Source organism: Tachyglossus aculeatus, unplaced genomic scaffold (assembly GCF_015852505.1).
Source record: "Tachyglossus aculeatus isolate mTacAcu1 unplaced genomic scaffold, mTacAcu1.pri scaffold_149_arrow_ctg1, whole genome shotgun sequence".
Classification (NCBI taxonomy): Eukaryota; Metazoa; Chordata; class Mammalia; order Monotremata; family Tachyglossidae; genus Tachyglossus; species Tachyglossus aculeatus.
In genome coordinates this window covers 534,536-561,448 of record NW_024044872.1, presented here as the reverse complement: position 1 = coordinate 561,448, position 26,913 = coordinate 534,536, and the positions used below count along the sequence as shown (strand labels likewise).

The 26,913-nt window shown below is 57.7% G+C and overlaps 1 protein-coding gene across 1 annotated transcript; it reads right to left on the bottom strand.

Moving 5' to 3' along the window:
- GABBR1 (gamma-aminobutyric acid type B receptor subunit 1) lies at positions 1-26,913 on the bottom strand. The gene is given in 23 exon segments (XM_038742665.1): positions 1-195; positions 821-964; positions 1,821-1,949; positions 2,796-2,923; positions 4,707-4,800; positions 5,686-5,793; positions 6,807-6,923; positions 7,400-7,532; positions 8,142-8,290; positions 9,453-9,547; positions 10,524-10,587; positions 10,987-11,238; positions 12,004-12,146; positions 12,149-12,194; positions 14,249-14,314; positions 14,770-14,871; positions 15,751-15,921; positions 16,529-16,663; positions 21,748-21,908; positions 23,447-23,467; positions 24,880-25,065; positions 25,631-25,834; positions 26,818-26,913. Coding segments are annotated over 23 exon segments (2,910 nt in total). The 5' UTR covers positions 26,912-26,913; the 3' UTR covers positions 1-27.

The window sequence follows — 26,913 nt, the reverse complement described above, 5'->3', positions numbered from 1 at the left end:
CAGCCACTCTCCCAGACCCCAACCCTCTCATTTATAGAGCAGGTGCACCCGGCTCCCATCACAGCTGAGCCGGTCGGGGGGCTCTGTGCCCCGGGGGGGTCCCGAGGGATCTGGGGGGGTCGAGGGGTGACGGCGCGAGCGGATCTGCTGCCGCGCCTGGAGCTGGTGGCGGAGTTCAGAGACGCGTTCCTCCTTCTGAGAGGCGGGGACGGGGAGGGGACAGAGAGCGGAGGGGAGGGGAACGGGGAGGTGAGCAGTGATGGGGGAGCCAGGGGCCAGGCAGGTGAGGGGAAGGGGCAGAGAAGTGCAGGGAGAGAAAGGAAGAGGAGGTGAGAAGAGGAGGGCTACCCCGAGGACGCACACGCCCTCCCCAAGCCCACCCTGGGCCAGTCCCCCAGTCCCACAGCCCTCGGATCGCCCAATGCTGCCTCATCCCCCTCCTACTCCTCACGCCCCTCCTCCTCTTTCTCCTCACCTTCTCCTCCTCCTTCTCCCCCTTCATCTCCCTCTCCTCATTTTTCCCCTCTTCCATTCCCCACTCCTCCCCCTCCTCCTTCTGCTCAACCTCCCTTTCCCCTTTTTCTCCCTCTTCCCATTCTCCCCCTCTTCCTTCTACCATTCCTCCTCCCCCTCCTCATTTCCTTCTTCTCCCCCTCCTCCTCCTCCTCTCCCTCCCCTCTTCCTTCTCGCCTTCTTCTCCCTCTCCTCCTCTTCCTCCCCTCCTCCTTCTCGCCTTTTTCTCTCCTCATTCTCCTCTTCCTTCCCCCCATCCTCCTCCTCATCCTCCTCCCCTCCCCCAGTCCCTGCCAGCCTTCCCCACCTCAGCGATGATTCTCTCCAGCTCCCGGTTCTCCTTGTCCAGCAGGCGGGCCTTCTCCTCCTCATTGTTGTTGGTGGAGGAGCCAGTCTTCATGATGTCCTGGGCCTCAGACTGCCACTCACCCCGGGTGATCAGCCTCCGCATCTGAGGACCAGTTACAGGCCTACTAGCCAGGATTGGGGGGGAGGGGGTGGGGAGGGGGGCAGGGACCTTAAATCAACTGTTTCCCCCAGGTCTTCATGGATGAAGGTGGCCTAGAATGGGTCCAGAGAGCCAAAACCCAGGACTGACCTGGCCCAGCCCAGAGTCCTGGGCCACGGAGCCCGAGGTGGGTGCGAGTCCATGCCTGCCTGAACAGGAAGTGATCTTCAACTCCCTGCGGAGGCTGCTGGAGTTGGAGTCTCAGCAGTCGAGGGGAGAACAGAACCAGCTATAAGCTCACTGTGGGCAGGGAACGTGCCTACCAACACTGTGATATTGTTCTATTGTACTAGCCCAAGCTCTTAGTACAGTGCTCTGCACATAGTAAGCACTCAATAAATACCTTGGACTGATTGATTGAGTGAGTGAGTGAGTGATTGTTCACAAGAGCCCCACGTGGCTGCCCCAAGAGGAAAGGCTGAGCCCCGGCCGAGCCCTGGCCTATCCGGACCCGGCTCACGCTCAGCCCGGTGGCCCCTCCGGCCCCCTCATCCCACGCCCCTGCCAGTTCCCTCCTTGGCTCCCAATGCCAAGATTATGGGACTGCTGGAAGCCCCTGGTTGGGCGATCCAGGCCTCGGCCCCCAGGGCAGTGAGGGACCCGGATCTAGGGTCGCCCATGAGAAGGAAGCGGGTGGAATAGGGGAGGGCAGAGGGTAGGAATTGGTACAGGAAGGCCGAGAGATGGAGGAACACGGGAGAGGAGCCAGAAGGAGGAGGCCGAGGGAGGTGGGGGGCTCCCAGGGAGGGGAGAGAACTGGGTTCTGAGAATGAACGAGGATGGGCTGTGGGACCCCTACCTTCGGCACAAAGAGCACAACAAGCGTGATGTAGGAGGAGAAGACGACGGCGAGAGAGGCAAAAGCAAAAGCTGCATCTTGTTGGCTGGACAGGATCATGGTGACGGGCACTGTGATAAGGCATAGTACCTGAGAGGGAATCAATCGGTCAATCAATCAGAGAAGCAGTGTAACCTAGTGGAGAGAGTCCAAGACGGAGTCAGAAGGGCCTGGTTTCTAATCCCAGCTCCACCGCTTGTCTGTCCTGTGACCTGGGACATATCACTTCACTTCCCTGTGCCTCAGTTACCTCATCTGTAAAATGGGGATTACGACTGCGAGCCCCATGTGGGACACGGACCGTGCCCAACCTGTTTATCATGAATCTGCTCTACTGCTTAGTACAGTGCCTGGCACATAGTAAGCACTTAAATACTGTAAAAAAATAAATGAATCAACGGAATTGATTGTGCGCTTACTGTGTGCAGAGCACTGGGCTACGCACTCGAGAGAATCCAATACGATAGAGGCGATAGAAGCTATTCCTGCCCCCAAAGAGCTGACAGACTCGAGGTCGTGAGGGAAGGAGGAGGAAGAAGGCTGGGAGCCACTGCTCCCCCCAAGAGAGGACCCCGGGGACGGGTGACATCGGAGGGGTTGTGGTTATCTGCAGAGACCAGCCTCACCCACCCTGAGAGCACGGCCCGGTCCGGCCCGACCCACCCGTCTCTGCTGATCTCCGCCTCTTCCCCTCAAGGACCCCCTGAGACCGACTCACTCACATTGACCGTTCCCCTCCCTCTTGGCTCCAGGCATACTCAGCAGAGGGCCTAGACGGGGGAAGACGGGAAGGGTGCCGCTTCCCGTTGGCCCCCAGCCTGATTTCACCTTGACCCGCTGCCCGCCAAGGGGAGGGCCGGACGTCTCGGCCCCGCCGTCTGACTTCTCTTGGGCCCGCTGCTTGGTTTCTCTCGGGGCCCAGGGGGAGGGGCTCACCACCACATTGTAGATGGCCATGCCCACAGCCCGGTGGTCGTTGATCTTCTCAGTGGACACGCTCTTGGTCTCGTAGGCGAGGAAGATCCTGAGCAGCAGCAGCAGCCCCTTATATCCATAGAAGATTCCTAGAGAGGGCGAGGAGAGGGGCAGAGGGAGGGGCGCGACCCGGGTTGCGGGGGCGGGGGGGCACCAGGAGAGAAAGATCTTTGTGCATCTTTCTCCATCACCTCTGCTCACCCCTCTGACTCAATCCTATGCCACAAAGCTCTTCACCCTACCTCTCCCCAACTTTTATATCAGCTCTTTTCCCCGCCATTTCCCAGCTCGCCCTCCTCTTTCCCCCCCAAACCCATCATCTACCTGTAACTTCCCCTCTATTTGCTCAACCTGATCCCCTCACCCACGGTGCTCGCCTTGTCTGGAACCCCCCCTCCCTAAAATCTGGCAGACTCAGTGTCCCCCATGTTCAAAGACCTCCCCAAATCCCAGCTCCCCAAAGAATTCCCAATTCCCGAGTCATATGAGCCCAGCAGCTGATCCCTGCTTCATCCCTGCTCCTTCTGCCCTCCGCACTTGTGCCTAAATGTACCGCCAATGATTGACTCTCAGATTTCTCTACTTGATTTCCATCCGTCTCTCCTGTTAGAGTGAAAGCTCCTTGGGGAGAGGGAACGTTTCTTTGTTGGTGTTGCACTTTGCCACATGATTCGTGTGGAGCACTGCCTCCAGCCGGGCAGTCGATAAACAAATACTTCAGCTCTTGGGTTAAGCCCTCGCTCTCCCTTCAAACCTCACCAACCAATCCTCCTCGGCCATACCATCACCATCATCAGTGGTATTACCGAGTGCCTATCGTGTGCTGAGCACTCTGCTAAGCTTCTAGGAGAGTACATGAGACGCAATAGACCGGTACCTGCCCTCTAAGCATTCGCAGTTGAATGGAAACCCCTATTTGGGTCTCCCCACCTCCTGTCTCTCCATCCAGGCCAACCCCGCTACCCCCTGTCCCCAACCTCTTCCAGCCCCTCTGTGTCTGGTGGCCCTGCCTCTGGAAGAGTGGTCTCTCTTCTTTGCCAAACAACGACCCTCTGGACTTCAAAGTCCGGCTCGGACCTCCAGGAAGCTTTCCTGGATGGAGCATAATAATAATAATAATTGAGATATTTGTTAAGCACTTACTATGTGCCTGCACTGTACCCTGGGGTAGATACGAGATAATCAGGTCCCACATGGAGCTCCTATTCTAAGTAGGAAGGAGCAGGGGAACTGAATTCCCATTTTGCGGATGACGGAATTGAGGCACAGAGAAGTGAAGTAACTTGCCCAGGGTCATCCAAAAGGTAAGCAGCAGGGCTGGGATTAGAATCCAGGTCCTCTGACTACGAGGCCCAGGTTCTTTCCACAGGGCCACACTGCTTCAAAGTGATTAGGCTCCGTTACATTTCATATCGCAAATCCCAACTCCTCCAAGAAGCCTTCCCCTCCTAAGCCCTCATTTCTCCTTCTCCCACTCCCTTCTGCGTCACCCTTGCAGTTGGATTTGCACCCTTAATTCACCCCACCTTCAGACCCACAGCACATATGTCCATAGCCATCATTTATTCTAATATCGGCCTCCCCCCCTAGATGGTAAACTCCTTGTGGGCAGGAAACATGTCTACCAACTCTGTTATAGTGTATTCTCCCAAGAACTTAGTACAGTGCTCTGCACACAGTAAGCGCACAATAAATGTGATGGATTGACTGAATGTGATTATGGGCACCCCGTAATGAAGTGCTAAAACCGTAGAGGCCTCTCAGTTTCCAGGGCTCTAAGGCCTTCGAAGCTCTTTATCGGCTAACTTATCTACCTGCCTTTCTCCCATTCCCCCAACTCAGCATCTTCCCAACCCTCTCTCCCAGTCTCACCGAGCCACGTATTCATCTTCTTAGAACTGCAGTGCTCAAGCTGGGGCAGGATGGAGATGTCAGTGTCTTGCTTGGGCTCCTCCTTGGTGAAGGACTATGGGAGACAAGCCTGGGTTGGCTACTTTCTCTTCCTTTTTTCAATGCTTTGGGGTTTTTTTTAAGTGCTTAGTATGTGCCAGGCACCGTTCTAAGCGCTGGGGTAGATACAAGGTAATCAGGTTGGATGCAGTCCATGCCTCACATTCATTCATTCATTCAATCGTATTTATTGAGCGCTTACTGTATGCAGAACACTGTACTAAGCGCTTGGGAAGTCCAAGTTGGCAACATATAGAGACGGTCCCTACCCAACAGCGGGCTCACAGTCTAGAAATGGGGCTCCCTGTCTTAATCCCCATTATACAGATGAGGCACAGAGGAGTCACTTAACTCCTTAACAAGTGGTGGAGCCGGGATTAGAACCCCGAATCTTCTGATTCCAGGCCTGTGCTCAATCCACTAGACTACGCAGCTTCTCCTTGCTGTGTCTCAGTCCTGCCTTCTTCCTTCCCCTCCCCCGGCCCATCCTCTCCCCTCCATGGCCAACTTCCCTCTCCCCACACTTCTGCTCTCCCTCTTTTTTTCTCCCGCGAGAGCAGCAGGGCCCAGCGGCAAGAGTCCGGGAGTCAGAAGACCTGGGTTCTAATCCCGGCTCCGCCAGCTGCCTGCTGGGTGACTTCCAGATGAGTCACTTCACTTCTCCGGACCTCAACTTCCTCCTCTGCACAATGGGGATTCAATGCCTGTTCTCCCTCCCACTTAGACTGTGAGCCTCATGTGGGACAGGGACAGTGTCCGACCCGGCACTTAGTACAGTGCTTGACACATAGTAAGTGCTAAACAGATGCCACCATTGTAATGGTCATGCTCACACCCTCTCCGCTTGCATATGCTCGCTCACGTGCCCCACTGTCCCCAGCCCCCCGCCCCGCCAGCGGGCCGGGCCGAACCTCGATGGTGGATCCACGATCTGCCATATGGCCAGTGTGAGCACATCCAATCCCACCAGCAGCCCCACCGTGGCGTACAGCTTCCAGGGTTCCAGGGTCTGGATGGACAGGGAGTAGAGTGGAAATTGCAGGAAAGGAGAGGAAAAAGGGAACCCGCTCCAACCCAGCCCACCTCCTTCAGGAAGCCCACCAAAAATGGCTCTGTTCTCCCTAAACGCGATTCGTCTCTGCCACTTTAAAGACTTGTGTGTGCATCCCCGTCGCTTGAGACTTGGACTTTTTTTTATTCATCCCCGCTGCCTGCCGGAAAGAGCCTGGGCCTGGGAGTCGGAGGACCTGGGTTCTAATCCTGGCTCTGCCACTTGCCTGCTGGGTGATCTTGGGTGAGTCGTGTCACTTCTCTGGGCCTCATTTACCTCATCTGCAAAATGGGGATTCAATACCAGTATTCCCTCCTACTTATACTGGGAGCCCTATGTGGGATGTGGTGATCTTGTATCTACCCCAATGCTTAGTACAGTGCTTGGCATACAGTAAGCATCTGATTTAGAAACAGCATGGCCTAGTGAATAGAGCACAGGCCTAGAGTCAGAAGGACCCGGGTTCTAGTCCCGACTCTGCCGCTTGTCTGCCGTGCAACCTTGGGCAAATCACTTCACCTCACCTGCAAAATGGGGACTCGCTACCTGTTCTTCCTCCTGCTTAGACTGCGAACCTCACACGGGACCTAATTACCCAGCACTTCATACAGTGCTTGGCACATAGTAAACACTTAACAGATATCATCATTATTATTATTGGGTCATTATTGCTCTGTCGGTGTCGGGGGATGCCAGCTAATGCTGTTCACCCTTTCCCCTTGGGAGGCCGGACTCACAGAAGAGCCTTTCGGAGAATGAGGTTGGTGCGGGGGATGCATGGGAGTGGGGATAACCCTATCACACGCACTGTGGGGGGGAAACCACGGAATGATCCAGAAGGCAGCCAACAGCCTCCTTGTCACCCATCCATTGGGAAGGAGCAAGGGACTGCAGGGAGAGTGGGCCAGGAGCAAGCGGGCCCGTGGGAGGCAGGGGATACGGGAGCTAAGAGAGGAGACGGCACCACTCGCCTTTCTCCGCTCTTTTTTCTCCTCCTTCTTGGTGAACACCGTGTGGACCCACCAGATCTTGGTGAACATGGAGCCGTAGCCCAAGCTGAAGCCGAGGCCCAAGAGCCAGAGCCGGGCCTGATGGGGAGAGAGGGGTTGGAGAGAAAGAGGGACAGAGAGAGAGAGAATGCACTGAGGGCTAACCCTAGAGGGGAGGGAGGGGGCCAGAGGGAGGCTTGAAGTGGGATGAACTAGGAGGAGGAGGAACTGGGAGTGAGGGCAGACTCAAAAGGAGGATGATAAGGTGGGGGGCAATAGAAGAGGGAGGGGAGGTGCTGGGGCCGAGGTGGAGCTGGGCAGGGAGAAGGGAACCGAGGAACGGTGGGAGTTGGAGGCAGAGGCCGGTCTCAAAGGGAACACTGATAATGTGTAGAGGAGACAGGGAGTGGGGGGCGGGGCCAGGGCCATCCCCAGAAGGAGATTGGATAGCAGTGAGGACAGCAGGGGACAGAGATGAGGTCCTGAGGGAAGGTCCGGAGGCGGGCAACACCAGGGGTGGGGAACACCGGCCAGAGGAGGATGCGGCGGAGCCGGAGACACCCCGCCGTCCTGACCTGGCAGACGAAGGGGAACTGCCCGTGCCCAATGTGGTAGCCGTCCAGTCCGAGCGGGAAGACGGCGGCCAGAGCCAGGGAGCAGCCCACGGCGGTCAGGTTGTTCAGGTTTGGCTGCGAGTTCTGAATGTACCTGGGGGGAGGAGGAGGGAGGAGATGGGAGGGAGGATCACCCCGCCTCCCCGGCCACGCCAGCTGGGGGTCTGGCCGAGCGAGCCCCGCCTCCCCGCCGCAGCCGTTCCTTCCCCATCCCCAATCTCCCCCATGAAGGATCCCCCACCCTGGCCAAGGGGAATCTCTCCTTCATTGTCCTCTCCCAAGTGCGTAATACAGTGCTCTGCACACAGTACGCTCTCAATACCATTGACTGATTGACTCTCCCCGACTCTCCTAGAGGGTCAGGGAAGCAGCCCCCGGCAGGGAGAGCAGGAAATGTCTTCTACCCAGCACTTAGTGCAGTGCTCTACACACGGTAAGCACTCAATATAATTGATTACCCAAGGGGCCCGGGGGAATCTACAGCCAGTCCAAGGGGCCCCCATCCCCATATCCAACACTGACTCCTGCCATGAACTATGTGAACATGACTGTCAGCTGTCCACAGGTCAGGGCCCCTACCACCACTCTCTCTGGAGGTCCAAGTGAGGTGTTTGTGTTGGGGGTAAGAGGGTGGGAGAGAGAGAGAGAGAAGGGAGAGAGAGAATGACTGAGGTCATCGAGAGTGGGGAAGGCAGAGACTGACCGGACGTGTGAATTATAGATGTTGAAGGACAGACAGAAGACGGCCAGCACGATACCCAAGCTGGACAGCACCGAGACCGAGATAAAGAGCTTCTGGGACAGGAATCGGAACGTCTCAATGACCAGGGTCTGGTCGGCTGGGGGGGGGCCCTCCTGCACCGGGGGAGGGAGGGACGGCAGAGGGAAGGGAAGAGGAGGAGGAGGATGAAGAGGAGGAGGAGGAGAGAAAGAGAAGGGTGTGCCTGGCCCGGAAGACAGGGCTCCCCTCTTTTGTGAAAAGGGCTTTCTGCTATCTGGTGGGCCTTATGGTGTGGCCAAATACCCCCTCTCAGGAGCATCAAGACCCCCCTACACCCACTTCCTGTTGTCACCTCCTCCCTACTCCCCTCTCAGGCCCTCACCCTACCCTGGGGCCACCATCTCCCCGTCAGTTCAGCAGCCCATGAGCCCCCCTCCCCCATGGGACAGGGAAACGTGTCTATCAACTCAGTTGTACTGGACTCTCCCAAGCACTTGGTACAGTGCTCTCTGCACCTGGTAAGCGCTCAATAAAATACCACGGATAGATTGTTTAGACTGTGAGCCCCATGTGGGACAGGGACTGTGCCCAATCTGATTACCTTGTATCTACGCCATCTCTTGGTACAGTGCTGGGCATATAAAAAGTACGGAGCAAATACCATTATGCAATAAAAGAATTGTGGGCAGGGAGAGCTCCAGAGGGGAAGGAGGGGTCTAGGAGGGGGGCTTACAGAATCCCAGGACATCGGAGCCCAGCCCTCAATAAATCAGCTAGTCCCACTTCCCGCCTCCCAATCGGGAAATGCTTGAACCATGCAGACGAGTAGTCTCGCAACCTTCCCACCAAGCCTACTCCGGTCTGAATCATCCTGACCATAGGGAAATTCCTCCTTGGGTCTCCAGGTGAGAAGCTGGGCCTAGTGGGAAGTGCCCGAGTCTGGGAGCCAGAGGACCTGGGTTTTCATCCCAGCTCTGCCACTTAGCTGCCGTGTGACCTTGAGTGAGTCACTTTACTTCTCTGTGCCTGAGTTCCCTTATCTGCAAAATGGGGATTCCATTCCTGTTCTCTCTCTGACTTAGGCTGTGAGCCCCACGTGGGACCTGATTATCTTGTATCTACCACAGTGCTCGGCACACAGTAAGCGCCTAACAAAAATGATTATCATTATTAGCTGCACCCAGTTCCTCTCCATCAGGCCTGGGAGTGAAACTGTGGAGCAGCTGCGGGACTTCCTCTGGGCCCCTTTCCTCCATTCCCCCCGCATTCGTCACTCCTTCCGGCTGCCCCCACGGCAGACTGCTGCTCACCTATCCACTTGTCCGTGTTGTACCAGGAGAGGTTGTCTTTGGTGCTGTCGTAGTAGCCGATATTCTTGTAGCTTCCACCTGGGGCAGAGAGGAAGGAAGAGAGCGAATGTTTCCTAGGGGGGAAGAGGAAAGAGCCCCCATCCCTCTAACCCGCCGGGGGCAGTGGCACCGAGGGTCACCAAAATTGGAGTCCGAGAATCCTCAGGCGGGTCCATGGTCATTGGGTCAATTTTCCTTCCACTGGGGCCTGAGCATAGCCTAGTGGATAGAGCCCCAGATCGGGAGTCAGAAGGACTTGGTTTATAAACCTGGCTCTACCGAGTGTCTGCTGTGTGACCTTGGGAGAGTCATTTCCTTCTCTGTGCCTCAGTTACTATCTGTAAAGTGGGGATTAAGATCGGGACACGTGGGACGTGGACTTCGTCCACCCTGATTTACCTGATTAGCTTGTATATCCCCAGGGGTTTAGTACAGTGCCTGGCACATAGTAAGCGTTTAACAAATACCGCTAAAAAAAAAAATCCATCTAACCCTTCTCTCCCCAGAGACGTCCAGTTCTCCTCCACATTTCATACCCTCCCCGTCCACCTTTCCAGCTTCTCTAAACCCTCCCTTCCAGGTAGTTCTTCCCTAAATGTAACCTAAATCCTTCTCACTGTCATTTCCAGCCATTTCTCACTTGCCCCGTGTCTGTTTCCTCATCTGGAAAATGGGGGTGACGATACCTGCTTCTCCGTCCCAGGGACGTTGTGAAGATGAATCGGGGTGAATGCATTTTGGAAAAGAATAGTGCTAGAAAATCAAGTTATCACTACTACAGCACCTCTGGGGAGATTCGTAAATACTGAGGCAGAGTGGAGGTGAGATGAATGGGGAAGGGGAGAACTGAGGCAGTATGGGGCTCAGCCATGCTGGGGTGAATTCTCCGAGTCCCTCTGGCTCGGCTGGTGCCCGGTGCCCCCAGATGAGCCCTGGTCCATGAGCCGCTCCCTCCCTCCCTGCCCTTGCCCCCTCCCCGCCCACCCCAACCTCTCTCTCTCTCTCTTCTCCTCACCCTGCAGCTGTTCAATGAGAGTCCAGGCCATCCGGGAGCCGCTGGCATCGAACACCACGTGGACCTGAGCACAGAAATGGAGACGGGCAGGGGTCACGGGCGGGAAGGTTAGGGAAGAGGGGTTGGCAGGCAGTCGAGAGGCGGGGAGAAACAGAACCGGATTTCAGTCGGGAACAAAATCCAATCCAAGGAGACCCACGAGAACAACCTCCCCTTCCTCAAGGCCTCATACCAGGGAGACCGAGACTAGGCCCAGAGGTCCAGAGCAGCAGCGAGCGACCAAGGACCAGCAGGAGGGCCCTGGGCCGGACCTGGCCCATCTCGATCCAAGGAATCCAAGAAGAACCAAACCACGCTTCAGAGTGCCCTTCCGGCTCCCCGGGGGTCAGTGACCAGAGAGGCGGTGAGTGGGTGCGGGGGCAGAGTGGGCGAGAGGCCGGGGCCAAGAGGGGTAGTGACTCACAGAGACGCCCTCGAAGGAGGAGGAGTTCATCGCCCTGTAGATCTGATCCGTGATGGTCTGGTTGTTGTAGTTGAAGTCCTCCAGCCGCACCCCGCCACCCCAGCGGCCCCCGCCCCGTCCAGAAGTCTTGTTCAGGGCCAGCGCTAGGGCCCAGATGGCGTCGTAGGCCAGCGGGGCCTCCTGGAACCCGCCGGTTTCCTCGGGGTTCTTGCCCAGCCTCCGGGTCAGCTTCTCCACAAATTCCTGTGACGTCTGAGGCGGGGCAGGGGAGGAGCCCCAAGCAGGTGGGGGAGGCGGAGGGAGGGATCCAAGGCAGACCGGGGCCCCAGGGTAGAGGGAGAAAGGGAGAAGAGAGGCAGTTTGAGTGTCAGGCACTGTACTAAGTGCTGGGGTAGCTACAGGCTAATCAGGTTGGACACAGTCCTTGTCCCACATAGGGCTCACGGTCGTAATCTCCATTTTACAGATGGGGTAACTGAGGCCCATGGAAGTCATTTGGAGTGACACCAATCCCCTCCAGGCCCCTTGGTCTCCCCGACCTGGCAGTGTCCCTCCAGGGTTCATCTTCTCCCTCCCCCTACCTCTGCTCTGCTCAGACACTTGAAGGTTGCTTCTGAACTGTAAGCTCGTCACTAGAGTGTAAGCTAGCCTCTAGACTTTAAGCTCATCTCTAGCCTGCAAGTTCGTCTCTAGATTGTTAGCTCACTGTGGGCAGGGAACGTGTCTATACTGTACTCTCCCAAGAGCTCAGTACAGTGCTCTGCACATAGTAATTGCTCAGTAGATACCATCAATTGACTGATAACCTGAGCGATCTCCAGGGAAGACGACGACGCGGACTCTCTCTCACTCCCTGGGGCCTGGCCAGAGAAGTCCTTTCTTTGGTCTGACCTCACTCCTTCCAAGCCCTTGGGTAACCAGGCAACCCGAGGGGGTGGCCGATGACCCAGGTGTCTTCGGGGCGGCCCCCGGAACTTTGTCCTTTCTCAGGCCCCACGCCCCCCATTTCCCGCTCACCATGTTGGAGATGCTGCGCGTGTTCTCGGGGTTGAGCATGACGATCTCGGTGGTGACGTGGCCCTTCACGGCCTCCGTCATCTCCTCCACGGTGCAGTTGATGGCCGGGTCTTTGGTCTTGAACCACTTGTCGGCGTACCAGCGATGAGGAACCATACGTACTTTTTGCCAAAGAGACGCTCTTTGTACACCTGGTGGGGGGGTCGGTCGGGGGGAGGAGAGGCAGGAGGTCAGTCCCCAGGGCCCAACTGGGGGCTGGAAAAGGGGAGCTGGAAGGGTGGCGGCTCCCCCACGTCTCTCCCTGCTATCCCGAGGCCGGTCCGATTCCATGTTACCCCACACTGGGTTGGGCTTGGGACCTGTTCCCTCTGGGGCTCCCAGATGGGTCCACTCCCATTGGTCTGAAGAGTCCAGAGGGTCTCAGATGGCTATGGGGTCACACACACACACACACACACACACACACACACCCCACACACGCACCCGCCCCTGCAATGGAACTGTGACCCTTGGGGAGTGAAGGAGAGAGACCTGCAAATGGCCCATCCCTGCACGGGCCTCGAGCCAGGGTTGAAGCCAGGCCGGTACGGACTCCCTCGGGCTACTTCCATCATCTGGGGCCCCTCATCCTCAGTGGTATTTATGGAGCACTTATTGCGTACAGAGCACTGTACTGAGCACTTAAACCTCCCAAGAAGCCCTGGCCCAGTCCCAAACCGAAACCCCAAGGTCACCCAGAATCAATCTTCCTAGGGTTCACTGGGGCCCGGTGCACTCTGGCTTTCCATTTCCTGCCCTTTGACACAACCTCAGATAGTTCCAGACTTTCCCCCTCTGTCCTTCATCCCAGTTCACTCCCAAGGATGACTCAACTTCCTGGTGAAGCCAAGAAGCAAGAGGAAGAAGGCCAGGGAAGGGCTGTGAACCCTGGACCCCTGAAGCAGCGGGATGAAGAGAGCTGGAGTAAGGGTCGGCCAATCCCTCCTCGATTCACTCGGCTCCCCAACAGAGGCTGCGGAGTGCCTCCCCTCGGCCTTGGCCCTTGAGCGGCAGGATGGGGGAGGTGGAGCTGGGAGAGCGAGGCGGGCCAGAGGAGAACGGCCCAGGGCGACGCTGGACCCCAACTTCAGGCCGCATTTCCCGTGATCAGACCCAGACAGAACCAAGTGGAGACTCCCCGCCGTGACAGGGAAGGCTGCCGGGTGAAGAGGGGACCGGAGGCACGGTTTCAAGAACAGAGTCCGGGCTTGGGAGTCCGAGGACCCGTGCTTTAATCCTGGCTCTGCCACTTGTCTGCTGACCTTGGGCAAGTCATTTAACTTCTCTGGGGCTCAGTTTCCTCTACTGAAAAACAGGAACTGAATACCTAGACTCCTGTGGGACAAGGACTGTGTCTAACCTGATTAAATTATACCTACCCTGGTGCTTAGAACGGTGCTTTTTTACGGTATTCGTTAAGCGCTTATTGTGTTCCAGGCACTGTACTCAGCACTGATTAGATACCACCTAATCAGGTTGGACACAGTCCGTGTCCCACATGGGGCTCACAGTCTTAATCTCCATTGGACAGATGAGGCACGGAAAAGTGAAGTGACTTGTCCAAGGTCACACAGCAGACAAGTGGCAGAGCCAAGATTAGAATCCAGGTCCTTCTGACTACGTCGATCTCGTCTATGTCACCACTGACCTCTCACCCACATCTTGCCTCTGGCCCGGAACGCCCTCCCTCTTCATATCCGACAGAGAATTACTTTCTCCAAGTTAAAAGCCTTATTAAAAGCACGTCTCCTCCAAGAGCCCTTCCCCGACTAAGCCCTCATTTTATCTTCTCCCGCTCCCCTCTGCGTCGCCTTTGCACTTGGATTTGCGCCTTCTATTCACCTCCCCCTCATCCCCACAGCACTTATGTGCATATCCATAATTCATTTATTTATACGAACGTCTGTAGCCCCCTCCGGACTCAGAGCTCATTATGGGCAGAGAGGACGTGTCTACCAACTCTGTTACGCTGCACGCACCCAAGTGCTTAATACAGTGCTCTGCAGACGCTAAGTGCTCGACAGATACGACTGATTGATTGATCCCGCGTCCATGCTCTATCCACTAGGCCACACTGCTTCACACCTAGTGCAGTGTTTGACACACAATAAGGGCTTAACAAATACCGTAATCATCGTGCTCACCACCTGGCCTTCTTGGCCACCCATGCCCTCTGCCTGCCCCCCACCGAGGGCCCTGCCCCCACCTCACAGAAAACCTTCCGGGCTTCTGTCTCGTAGAAAAGTCCCACGATGATGCGGGCATCCTGGCGCTGAGGAGAAAAATAAAAGGCCGGGGCGCTGCGAGCCGGTCCCTCAACCGGGAGACTTTCCATTCCCGCAAGCACAACTCCGGCTCCACAAGGGCCAGGACCAAGGCATACCGCTTCCGGAGCTCCCTTCACACCCGAGCCCCAACCATCCTTCCCCCTGAAAACCCCATCTCTAGGCCTTCACTCTCCTCCTGACAACATTCCTTGCCCCCCTGTCCCGTCCCACCTCCAGCTCCACCTCCCAAGGGACCCAGGAAATCTGACCCTCACCTCTACACCTCCCTTGGCCTGTCCTCGCAGAAGCCCAGAACCCTGGCTCCTCGCCACACTTCCAGGCCTACCCCCTGCAGGACCCAAGCAGGAGGCAGAGAAGCCTAGTGGAAACACCCCCTCCTACCCCGGCCCACCACCTGCCCCTGTGACCCTCTTGGATGCCTCAGCGTCAGCCATCTCACCTTCAGGTTCTTCACAGGGTCTGTTGGGTCAGAGAAGAAGCTTTGTCGGAACGTGATTTCGATCCCGGCCTCCTTGACTCGCTCTTCCAGGTCGTCCAGCGTCTGGGAGGAGAGGAAATGGGCAGTGGGGGAGGGGGATCAGGGAGAAGGGGTGCGGAGCGGGGAGGGAACCCAGGCAGATGCAAGAGAAGAGTCACAGATTTGGATTGTCGTGGGGTCTCTGGAGATTACTCCCTCCACGTCCCTCGCTCTTTCTCTCTCTCTTTCTCCACCCCCCACCCCATCTCTCTGTGTCAGGTGTGGGCTGTGCATTTCTGTCTCACTTTCCCCACCCCCAGAATCTGTCAGCACCCCTCTCTCTCTCTTTCACTATCATTTGTGTCTAGCTGCCTCTGTGTAGGTGTGTATGTGTCTGTCTACCTGCGTGCGTGAAAGTTGGGGAGGGAGGCTTAGCTCTCTCCCCCCTCTCTGCCTCCATGCTCTCTCCCCTCCTTCAATAAAATTGGACCACCATTTCTTTGGGCCTGAAGTGATCTCAAGGAGTCACCTCACCCACTCCCCAGCCTCCAGGCAGGACCCCACCAAACCCATCTCCTTCAGAGTGAAGAATCGTAATGAACGCTGGGGTAGGTACAGGTTAATCAGGTTGGACACGGTCCATGTCCCACATGGGGCTCACGGTCTTCAACCCCATTTTACAGATGAGGGATCTTAGTCCCAGAGAAGTGAAAGTCAAACAACAGACACTCGTTGTAGCCAAGATTAGAACCCAGGTCCTTCTGACTCTCAGGCCCGGGCTCTATCCACTAGGCCACGTGACTTCTCCTGCTTCAAGCAATCCGGGCCAGGCCCCGGATCCTATCACCTGCTCGAGACGCCTCCCGTCCCACGGCCCTCTCTCCACCCTCCTGCTCCCCGTACCGCCCTCCCCATCCACGCCAGGTACCGGGGCTGGTGTGTGGATGGGGCCTCCCTCCTTACAGAGGTGAAGACCTCCGTAGTCTGTTGGATGGTGGCTATCTTTTTCCAGCCCCACTTGTCGAAGAGCTTCACCCGGGTGGGGTTGTGCAGCGTGGCCGACGGGTGTGTGCGGAAGAAGGTGGGGAAACGCTGGCGGTTAGACAGGGCTGGAGAGCTGGAGCCGTAGGACAGCTGAGGAGGATGATGAGGAAGAGAAGGAGGAGGGGAGGATGACGATGAGGAGAGAAAAGGAGATGGAATTGGGACAGGGAAGGGAAGTAAGGACAATTAGTCCCAGACACCAGACTATGCTGAGGTCATCCCATTCTTCCCCCTGCCTCAGAGCAGTTCCGCCCCTGGCCTAGGCAGATTGCCGGGAAGACTGAGGGTGCAGTGAGGTTGCGGGGAAGTAGGAAGAGCCCCTTGTCTTAGTCATTTCTCTGAGGATCCCTCACCTGCCTGTTCCAGGGCCTCCCACCCTCCTCACTGTGGGAAAGCTAGAAACTCCACCTGAAGTTGTTTCAGCCCCTGCCTCCATTCCCGCTCCCCAACAACAGCTGCTCCCCAAGTTGTTTTGATACCAAGAGGGGGTGGGAGGGACCCCGATCCTAGCTGAACCCAGCCCATCCTGGAGGAGTGAATGCTCAAGAGCTCCGGCCTCCCCACCACACCTTCTGGCCTCTTCTCCCTAGCCGTCACCTTATCATCTTCTTGTTCACCGACCCCGGTAGGACGGACACGGAGCTGCCACCCCCCCACGGTCCCGGTTCCCTCCGCCAACTCCCTTCCCCCTGCTCACCACAATGAGGTTCCACATCCTGGCTACCTCGGCCACCAGGGTGGACACGGAGCTGCAGCCGGGGAGCAGGATGATCTTGATGGGGTCGTTGTAGAGCAGTTCGTACAGGTACTTGGTGGCCTGGCCTGGGTCGCACTGAGAAGGGGAGGGCAACGGGGGCACAGAATGAGTGAGTGCCGTCCCCCACAATCCCACACACACTCCTCCCCAGCCAATTCCCTGAAGTCGCCTTCCCCTCCTCAGAGCCCCACATTCTTTCTTCCCCCCAAGACATGCTTTCCCTACGCTCCATCCTTTGTCCCGGACACACTTTCCTTCCCACCGAGATGCTCCTTCCCCTGTCTGTCTATCCCCTTCAGCCACTTACCCCAGAAATCTCCCCATAACTTTCTCTCCAAAAGTTGCCTAACCCCTGCCTTCTCCCCTATGCAGCCCTCCCCTAATCTCTCTCTCCCCCCCCCCACCCAGATTGCCTGCCCCCTAATTTCCAGAAAAACAGCATGGCTCAGTGGAAAGAGCCCGGGCTTTGGAGTCAGAGGTCATGGGTTCAAATCCCGGCTCCGCCAATTGTCAGCTGTGTGACTTTGGGCAAGTCACTTAACTTCTCTGTGCCTGTTACCTCATCTGTAAAATGGGGATGAAGCCTGTGAGGCCCCCGTGGGACAACGTGATCACCTTGTAACCTCCCCAGTGCTTAGAACAGTGCTTTGCACATAGTAAGTGCTTAATAAATACCATCATTATTACTATTATTATTAATCCCATTCCCTCCCTCCAGCAATCTCCCTTCCCCTGGCTTCCATTCTCCTCCATCACCCTACATCCTCTTTTCCCCATTCTCCATGTCCTCATTCCCTCCCTCCAAAGCACCCTCTACTCAAAGCTCCCCCTTCTTCCCCCACCAGTCGCCAGGCACTTCCATCTCTGTCCTGATACCCCCTTCCCTTGATACACACTCCCCTCACTTCCCAGAGTGTCCTCGGCAACAAGATCTCTACTCCTTTCCCACCCCTGGGCTTTTGAAAAAAGACGTATATAGGATTTGTTAAACGCTTACTCTGTGCCAGGCACTGTACTCAGTGCTGGGGTAGATACAAGCTAATCAGGTTGGACGCAGTCCATGTCCCACATGGAGCTCACAATCTTAATCCCCATTATAAAGATGAGGTAACCGAGGCACAGAGAAGTTAAGTGACTTGCCCAAGGACACAAAGCAGACAAGTGGGGAAGCAGGGACTAGAACTCAGACCCTTTTGACTTCCAGGCCCGTGATCTAGTCACTAGCCCAAGTTGCTTCCCAACCCTCCTCTGCCCCAACGCCCACCGTTCACACCATCTCAAGAGGGTGGAAGGAGTCTCCCCAATCAATCAATCAATCAGATTTATTGAGCACTGACTGTGTGCAGAGCACTGTACTAAGCACTCGGGAGAGTCCAGCACAACAGAGTCGGTAGACACGTTCCCTGCCCACAAGGAGTTTACAGCCTAGAGGAGGAGACAGGCATTAATATAAACGTATACGTTACGGATAGGCGGCTATGTACATAAGTGCTGTGGGGCTGTGAGATGGATAAATAAAGGGTGCAAATCCAACTGCGGGGGCCTGGCCATCACCTTGCTCCCCACAAACTCTCCTTTGGGACCCTCACGCTGTTCTTTGGATCCCCCTCCATCCCTCGGACCGCTTCCCAGCCCTGTGGCTCTCTCTCCCCCCGCCCCCAGACAGAAAGAAAGGACCCGGAGAGGTGGGAGGCGCAGCTTGGACTGAAGAAGGCCAACCAGAGAGTTCTTAGTTGCCAGTCCCCTCCTGCTGGGGCCTGACATTTGGGGCTGGGACTTTGGAAAAGTAGTAAAGGGAAGGAGGGAGAGGAAAATGGCATCAAGAAGTCTTGCGGGGAGTAGGGGGGGAAGAATGATGGCGGCAAGGGGATAAAGAAAGGAGAGAGATAATAAGGCGGGTAGGACGGGAGGGGGGCAGGTGAAAAAGGATGAGAAAGCTGGAGGCCTCCCAGCGACACCCCCCTCCTGCTGAGCCATGACATTTCAGAGGCTCCAGATGTGTGCGGGGAGGGGGGAGGGATGGACGAGCGGGGAGAAGCAGGAGTGAGATGGGAGTTGAGAGAGTTGGGAGACGGACAGGAAGTTGTGGGGGGGAAGCTAGGGAGGGCAGGCGGAGAGGAGACAAAGGAGGCTCCCCTGGAGCTCTCTCCCCTCCTGCTGAGGGCTGACATTTCCCCAGCTGCAGCCTCGGGAGAAGGGGGAGGTTGGAAAGATCCGGGAGAGGGACATGCCCCACGTAGGGTCAGCTTTTAGCAACTCCAGAAGTTTCCTCGTCTTCTACTCCTTCCCTCTTCCCCCTTCTCCTCTTCCTCCTCCTCCCCTCTTCCCCCTTCTCCTCCTCCCCCCACTTCCATCTCCATCCTCTGACTTTTTTATGGTATTTGTTAGGCGCTTATTATGTGCCAGGCACTGTACTAAGCACTGGGGTAGAGACAAGCCAGTCAGGTTGGACACGGTCCATGTCCCACGTGGGGCTCACAGTCCTAATTTCCGCTTCACAGATGAGGGAACCGAGGTACAGAGAAGTGAAGTGACTTGCCCGAGGTCACACAGCAGATAAGTGGCGGGGCCAGGATTAGAACCCAGGTTCTTGTGTCCCCAAAGACACGCACTGGGGCCCCCCCAAGTCTTTTTCTTCCTCCACCGCCCCGGCCACATCCCTCACCATTGATTCCCCCGACATCCCCCTTCCGTCCATCACTGACTCGCAACGGGCATCTCTATCCTGGATAAACCCATTGCTGCTATGTGTGGAAAAATGACTTTCTGTCTTGGGTCTCAGTTCTTTGCTTCCCGCCTAACCATCTCTCTCTCCGTGTCTGCTTCTTTCCCTTATCACTCTCCATCCTTGCTCACTTCTCTTTGTCTGTTCCCTTTTGTTTCTCCCATGCCTCTTTCTTCCCTCCCCACTCCCTCCGTCCCCTCCCATTCTCACTCTTTCTGTCTCACCATCTGGCTGCCTCCGTCTTTCCCAATCCCCATCTCTTGTTCTGCCTCCCAGTCTCCTCCCCTGCCCTTCTATTCCTGGCCCCTGCATGACCCTTGTAACCCCTTTTCCAGGTGTACCCTGTTCCCCCCAACTTCCTCCTGCCCCAGTAATGTCTGTACCCCTTTCCCATCCCCCACACATCTCTGCTTCGCTCACCTTTCCTTCTCGTTCCTTCTTATTCCATCTCTCCCACTCCCTCTTGTCGCCCTTCTTCTCCAGACCCCGGGGACCCTCAATTCCCCATCCGAGGATCCTGTCCCCGGTGATTTCCGCCCAACTCTTGGCGGCAGATGTCTCGATTCTAAGTCTGACTGGATTCCTCTGCATCTCCTCCTTCCACCACGTCTGCTTCTCCATTCCATCCCCTGTAAAGTCCGGTAACCGAGTCATCCCGCAATCTTCCCCCACACCCAGACCAGGGTTACCTTGAGTGTTTCAGCAGACGGCTCGTATCGGTCCATGCCTTGCTTTGAAACCTCACTGGTTTTCTTTTTAGGGTACTTATTAAGCGCTTGCTGCGTGTCAGGCACTGTACCAAGCGCTGGGGTAGGTAAAAGCTAATCAGGTTGGACACCGTTCCTGCCCCACATGGGGCTCACAGTCTCGATCTCCATTTTTCCGATGAAGGAACTGAGGCCCAGAGAAGTGAAGTGACTTGCCCAAGGTCACGGAGCAGACCAGCGGGCCCATGCACCCATTTTCCACACACCACTGTAATGGGTAAGCTGAGGTACACAGGCCCAGATGTCGCTCCTGTGCCTGACTCCCGGCTCACCCTGAACCCTCTTCACTCTCTCAATCAGTCGTATTTACTGAGTGCTTAGTGCGCACTGTATTAAGCCCGTAGGAGAGTACAATCTAACATAGGTGGTGGACGCATCCCTGGCCACAGTGAGCTTACAGTCTAGAGAGGGAGGCAGACACTAACTACAGCTATAGACCTAAGTGCTGTGGGGCTCAGGGAAGGGTGAATAACGGGTGCAAGTCCAAGGGTGATGCAGAAGGGAGTAGAAGAAGAGGAAAGGAGGGCTTAAATGGGGAAGGCCTCATAGAGGAGATGTGCCCTCAATAAAGCTCGCCACTCCTCATCCTCAACCCCGCTAAATGTGAGAGAGAATTGCTCCATCCCCTCTTTCCCCCATTCCTCCCCCGTCCGTGTCAATTAGCCCATCAATCGACAGTACCTAATGAGCCCCGTATGCAGAGAACTGGATGGACAGAGAGAACGTAAACCCGATGTCACAGGGAACAACGGGGAGATATCCCAGCCTCTCCACATCAGCCCCTTTCTCCCTCTCCCCGTTTCTCCTTTATCCCCTAACCTTCCCTGCGTGCGCAGGGGTTAGGATCCTTGGTACTTGTGTCGAGGAGCCTGAGCCTTTCATCCAGGAGGGTGCCCACTGCCCCTCCACCCCCGGCGACCTTCCTTATTTTAGCCCCATATGTTTTCACTCCTAAGTTTAGCAGAATGGTCCCCTGGCTCTCTCTCCACGCCCTTGCACCTTCTTGCCGCCTAAACGTCCTCCTGCCCTCTGGGTGCCATTCCGCTCACCGTCCCCCTCCGCGTGCCCGCGTATGCCCCAAACCACCCCACCATTCTGAGAGTGGGAGTCTCTAGTCCATCGGGATCCTCCCCCAACCCCATTCCCCTGCTTCCTGCCGTCCCCCAATATCCCACCAAGCCTCCCCACCAAAAAACAACTCCATTTCTCCCGTGAGGCAGTTACTCCGGCTGTACGGGCTAGGTCCCTCATCCATCAAGATGCAAGTTAGTTTCTGTCTGCCCCGCTGCCTCCATTTCCCCATCGGGCTCTCGCGTTCCTTCCTGCCCCTGCTAGGGTGAGGGGTAACGGTGCCAAAGGATGGGCCTTCTCCCCCTCAGCCACGAGGCTGAACCTCAGCTCCCCAAGACGTCGCACGTACCCCACGTCCCTACCGAAACGCCCAGGAGCCCAAGCGTGGTCGGACTTTGCTGCCACGATGAGGGGGCCCTGCCACACCCCATCACCCCGACCGCCCCCCCCAGCACTGGGGAGGGCGGCAGCGGGGGGCTACCTGGCTCTGGGACTGGCTGGGCCAGCTCTTCTGCCTCCTCAGGTTGCTCCGTCGCGAGGAAGCGGGCATGCAGAAGGGCAGGGGGTGCGGGGCCCACCCTCCCCTGTCCCCGCACCTTGCTGTCGTGGTGGATGAGCTTGAGCTCGTAGTCGGGCAGGATGTCCCTGCGGCGGTTCACATCCGCCAGCGCCATCTCCACGGCGGGCTGACAGGCCCGGCCCCCCGGCCAGCCGCCGCTCATGGGAAACAGCGCCCCGATGTACACGGCGCGGCGGCCTGCGGGGGGCGAGGAGGAGGAGGAAGAAGAGGAGGAGGAGGAGAAGGAGGCCGGCCCGGGGCCCGCCAGCAGCCCGGCCAGCAGCGCCCAGACCACCGGGACCATGGGGGGGGGGCTGACGAGCGAGCTCAGGGGGCGCCTCCGGAAGGCCCCCGTGGCTCCGAGGGCGCCTCCATGCCGGTGCCCCCTCCCCACACCCGAGGGGGCGGGAGCGCTGCCTTCCAACCCCGCTCCCGCCACGGCCACCTCTCCTCCCCGACTGACCGAGCAGGAGGAGGGGGCGGGCAGGAGGACGGCGGCGGGGGGGGAGGGGGCCCTGACGTCACGGGCGGCGCGAGGACGGGGGGCCGGGGGGAGGGGGACGGGGCGGGGGGGGGGGGAGAGCGCGAGCGCGTGAGACCGGGGACCGCGGGGGTGGGGAACGGGTAGGGGAGGGGACAGCGGAGGGAAAGAGGACGACAGGGAAGGCAAAAAGCGGAATAGGGCAAGGATGACGGTTAGGACCCGCGGAATTGGAAAATAAATAAATGCGGGGTGGGGGGGGGAGAGGGAAGGGGAAAAACCTCACGCAGGAAGGGGAGGGCGAGGGAGGGAAGGGGGCACTGAGGAAGGCTCTCGGGAAAACCTAGATGGTGGAGGGAAGGAAGCAGGAAAGCCGGCCAGGGAGATCGGGGGATGGGGTGGGGGGAAGGGGACTGGGTGGGGGGAGGCCCGGGCTCAATCTCAGGATTTGGGGAAGAGAAGGGCGGTGTAGGGTACCAGAAGAGTTATCACTGGTCCCCAGGTCCCTGAGCCCCATCAGACCTGTCCGAGCCGGGGCCTGGGGGGGCGGGGCAGAATGCCTGGCTTCTGGGAGGGGAAGGTGTCTGGGGATAAGAGGAGGGGAGCCGAGGGTCAGGTCGGCTGTTTCCCTAGAAGGGGACACAGTCTCGGGGGCAGAGATGGGAGGTGGGAGTGTAGGACACCTGGATAACAGCCAAGGAGGGGGTGGGCTGGCTGACTATTTTAGGATTATGGATTTGATTCCGTTAATAAGTTCTGGTTTGTTGTCTGTCTCTCTGTGTGGCCAACTTGTACTTCCCGAGCGCTTAGTACGCAGTAAGCGCTCAATACAGACGACTGAATGAATGGCTGAAAGGAGGGACGGGGACGGGCGGGGGATGGCCTGAGGGACGCAAAAGAACGGGAGAGAGAGGAGGAGGCAGGGCTTGAAGAAGAGAAAGGGCTGCAGGCGGTAAAGAGACCAAACAGAAGAGACACGGGGGTCTCCCAGCACCCGCTCCCCACCTGCCGGGGCCTGACATTTCAGCTATCGCAGTTGCATCGGGGCGGAGCGGGGGCTGGAAGCCCGAGACGGGGGGGTGGGGGGTGGGAACAGCAGCCCAGAGGGAGAACTGGGATCAGGACCAGGAGAGAGAGGTAGGGAGAGAGGGGAGGTCGGGGCTAGGGATGGGGGAGGAGGGGGGGCGAGGAGCAGGGGGATCCTGGCTGGCAGGGGGCAAGGGAGAAAAGCAAATTGGGGGCTCGGGTCTCTCACCTGAGTAGGTGGTTCTCTTCACTGGCAGCAGGAAAGACGGGGATGCGGAGAAGAGTTATCACTGGTCCCCAGGTCCCTGAGCCCCATCACCCCCCAACCTGTCCGAGCCGGAGCCTGGGGGGGAGCAGAATGCCTGGCTTCTGGGAGGGGAAGGTGTCTGGGGATAAGAGGAGGGGAGCTGAGGGTCAGGTCGGCTGTTTTCCTAGAAGGGGACACAGTCTCGGGGGCAGAGATGGGAGGTGGGAGTGTAGGACACCTGGATACCAGCCAGGGAGGGGGTGGGCTGGCTGACTATTTTAGGAGAGAAGTGGGGGGGGGGGGCTGTGGAGAGAATGAGGGGCTAGGAGGAAGGACACCTGGGATTCTTGCGACCAGGTCTGGGTGGGGATGAATTAGGAGAGGAGGCAGGTGACGACGACGCTCACGCTGAGTTCTGGGAGGCGGGTAGGAGGCTTCGGGGAAGCGCAACGGGTGAGGGCTGAGTGAAGGAATGGGGGCTGGGGCCGCTTGGGGGGCGCGAAGAGGAGGGTTGAACGCAAGACGCCAGGGGGGTGATGTTGGAAAAGGAAATAATCTCAAAAAGCAGAGAGGCTGAATCACCCAAGTCCCCTCCCTCCATTTTGCCCTCACTGTTTGTTTCCCATTCCCTCCCCCTCCCATCACCACCTCCACCACCACCACCACCACCACCTTTCCCATCTGGCATCAGTTTCTCTAGGGGAGTCTGCAGAGAGGGGACTTTCCGTTTACTCCCGAATCGTCAACAGCAACGAAGGTGAGGAAGCGGTGAGGTGTGGGGAGCAGGAGCTCCAAGAGATGAGGCAGGGAGACCCAGAGAGTTTGGGGAGTTGGGAGATAGGGGACGCAGAGTGGGAAGGGCGGGGGTGAGGGGAAAGATTGAGAATCCAGGAGATGAAGAAGACCCGAGGCGGACAGGCAGACAGAGCTTGGGGGCTAGGGAGAGGAGAAGAAACTGAAGGGCGAGTAAACGCGCACACGTTCATGTGTGTGTGTGTGTGTGTGAGAGAGAGCGGGAGATAGAGGAGAGAAAGAGAGAGGGAGAGAGAGAGATTTAGTAGGGCAAAGGTGGGGGCGAGTGGGAGACTGGAGGATGCCCTAAATCCCAAAGATGGGAAAACTGAAGTCCCAAGAAAGATTAACGAATCATCGAGGTGACAGATGTCTGCGGGCCTAGACCCCACAGTGGAGTTCTCGAGAGGACCGTGACCCGCTTCTATTCTCTCTAGGGTCCACGTCAGGGCCAATTCTCCTTGAGGCCTGCCCTAGTTCCATTTACCCACACCACCCCATACTCCTCTGTGTTCCCCCCACCCCCCACCCCCGGACCTCCAACCCCTCTCCCACCCTCCCCTCCGCCGATTGAACACCATCGCCCCCACCCTCTCCCCTTCGCCCACGTCCTCATCCCTCACCCTGGCAGGAGGGCTTGGGGGTTTCCCACTGGCCGCGGTCACAGACGCTTCGGGTGCTGCCCACCAGCTGGAAGCCAGCGTCGCAGCGGAAGTCTAGCCAGGTTCCCTCCAGGGCTGGGCGTTCTCCGCCCCGGGGGACCGCCCTCCCATTCTCTAGGTTCAGGTGGGACTTGGGGCAGGTGCGCACTGTAGGGAATGGGAGAGAGGTGGGGGGGGGGGAGAAAAGAGAGACGCGGTCCAGGAACTCAGGTTGTGGGCTGCCGTGTACTCCTCCCTTCTCTCTCAAATCCTGGGGCTAAGCCCGGGCCAGACCCAGGTATTCCAACCTGCTTTCCCCCTGCCCCCCCTTTTACCTTCTTCTAATCCCCTTTCTCCAGCCCTATCCCCCTATTTCCCCAATGCCACTTCCTAACTGTTTACTGGGACCCTGAAGGGGCTGGATTGCCTTTAGGGGGAGATAGAAATTAGGTGACTGGTAGGGGAAGGGCGGCGGCCCAGGATTACGGGATGCCTGACGGCGGGGGGAGAGAAACGGAGAGAGACAGAATCCCACAGGGGTAGGGCAGACCAGGGTAACCTGACCAGCCAGGAAGAATTCTCTAGACTGGTAAATTCCAGTTCTTCTTGGCAAGGTTGTCATTCCTGGCAAGAAGGAGGGAGATATGGGGCTGGAATCGGGGTGGGCTGGGGGGGCGGGGGAGGGGAACGGGGAGGAGGAGCCAGGAACTGAGAGGTCAAGGTGGTCACTCACAGCAGCGGCTAGGCAGGTGCATGTCCGTCCAGGAGCCATTGGGGAGGCACTTGCGGACCTTAGGCCCCACGACCTCACGCTCCCCCCGACACACATACTCGATCTCATAGTCGACGGGCGGGAAGTCGACAGCCCTGACCTGCTCCCGGGTCAGGCCTCGGTACCGGATGCCTCCTTCCCACGGTGGGTGGATGATTTGGCAGCCTGGGGGAGGAGAAAGATGCGGAGAGGGCAGAGGAGTCATGGTCACCGGGAGGGCGGGGTGGCCTTGGGGAGGAGATAAGGGGGACAGAGGAGTCAGGACCAATGGGAGGGAGGGGTGGCACGGGGGAGGAGACAAGCGGGGGCAGAGAAGTCATGGCCAATGGGAGGGTGGGGTGGCATGGAGGAGGAGATGAGAGAAGGCAGAGGAATCGTGACCAATGGAAGGGCAGGGTGGCACGGGGGAGGAGACAAGGGAGGGCACTGGGGACGACTGGAGCGCTAGAGGGAACAGAGTCCAAATCGGTGTGAAATTGGAGTAAATACGGGGTAGGGGTCAAAGGAGGGAGGCGTGGAGGTTATGGGAAGGATGGGAGCAGCAAAAAGCCCGGACGGCAAGCAGAGATGGTAACGGGGGTGGGGAGGGTGGGGCCTGGGGCAGGGCCCCAAAATAATCGATGCAAGGGCTGGAAGGGAGTGGACAGTCAGAGGAACCTGAACCTGAAGGTCAGAGCCCAGGACGTGTGAAGTTGGAGAGAGAAAGAGGGAGACGGTGGTGTAAGGGAGGGTGGGCTGTGAAAGACAGGGGAATGATGGGAGGGGGAGCGGGAGGGGAGGAGGAGAAATGGAATGTGGTGAGGGGAGAATACTTGGGTGAAAAGAAGGTAAGAGGAAGGGTGGTCTGAGGTGAGCACAGAGCAGAGGTTGAGATTGGGACGAGTAAGGGAGAAATGGAGTGAGGGCTGGTTTGGGGAGAAAGAACGGAGGCCCAGAGAGAAGGGAGAGGAGTTATGATGCGGGAGGGTGGAAAGGAGGGTACCTGCGGTGGAGTTAAGATAAAGGGTGGTCTGAGGTGAGCGCAGAGCGGAGGTTGAGATTGGGACGAGTAAGGGAGAAATGGAGTGAGGGCTGGTTTGGGGAGAAAGAATGGAGGCCCAGAGAGAAGAGAGAGGAGGGATGATGCGGGTGGGTGGAAGGGAGGGTACCTGCGGTGGAGTTGGGGCCCTGGGAGCCCTCGGTGCCAAAGAGGCTGAACAGGAGTTGCGGCAGCAGCAGTAGCAGCAACGGCGGCGGCGGCATCT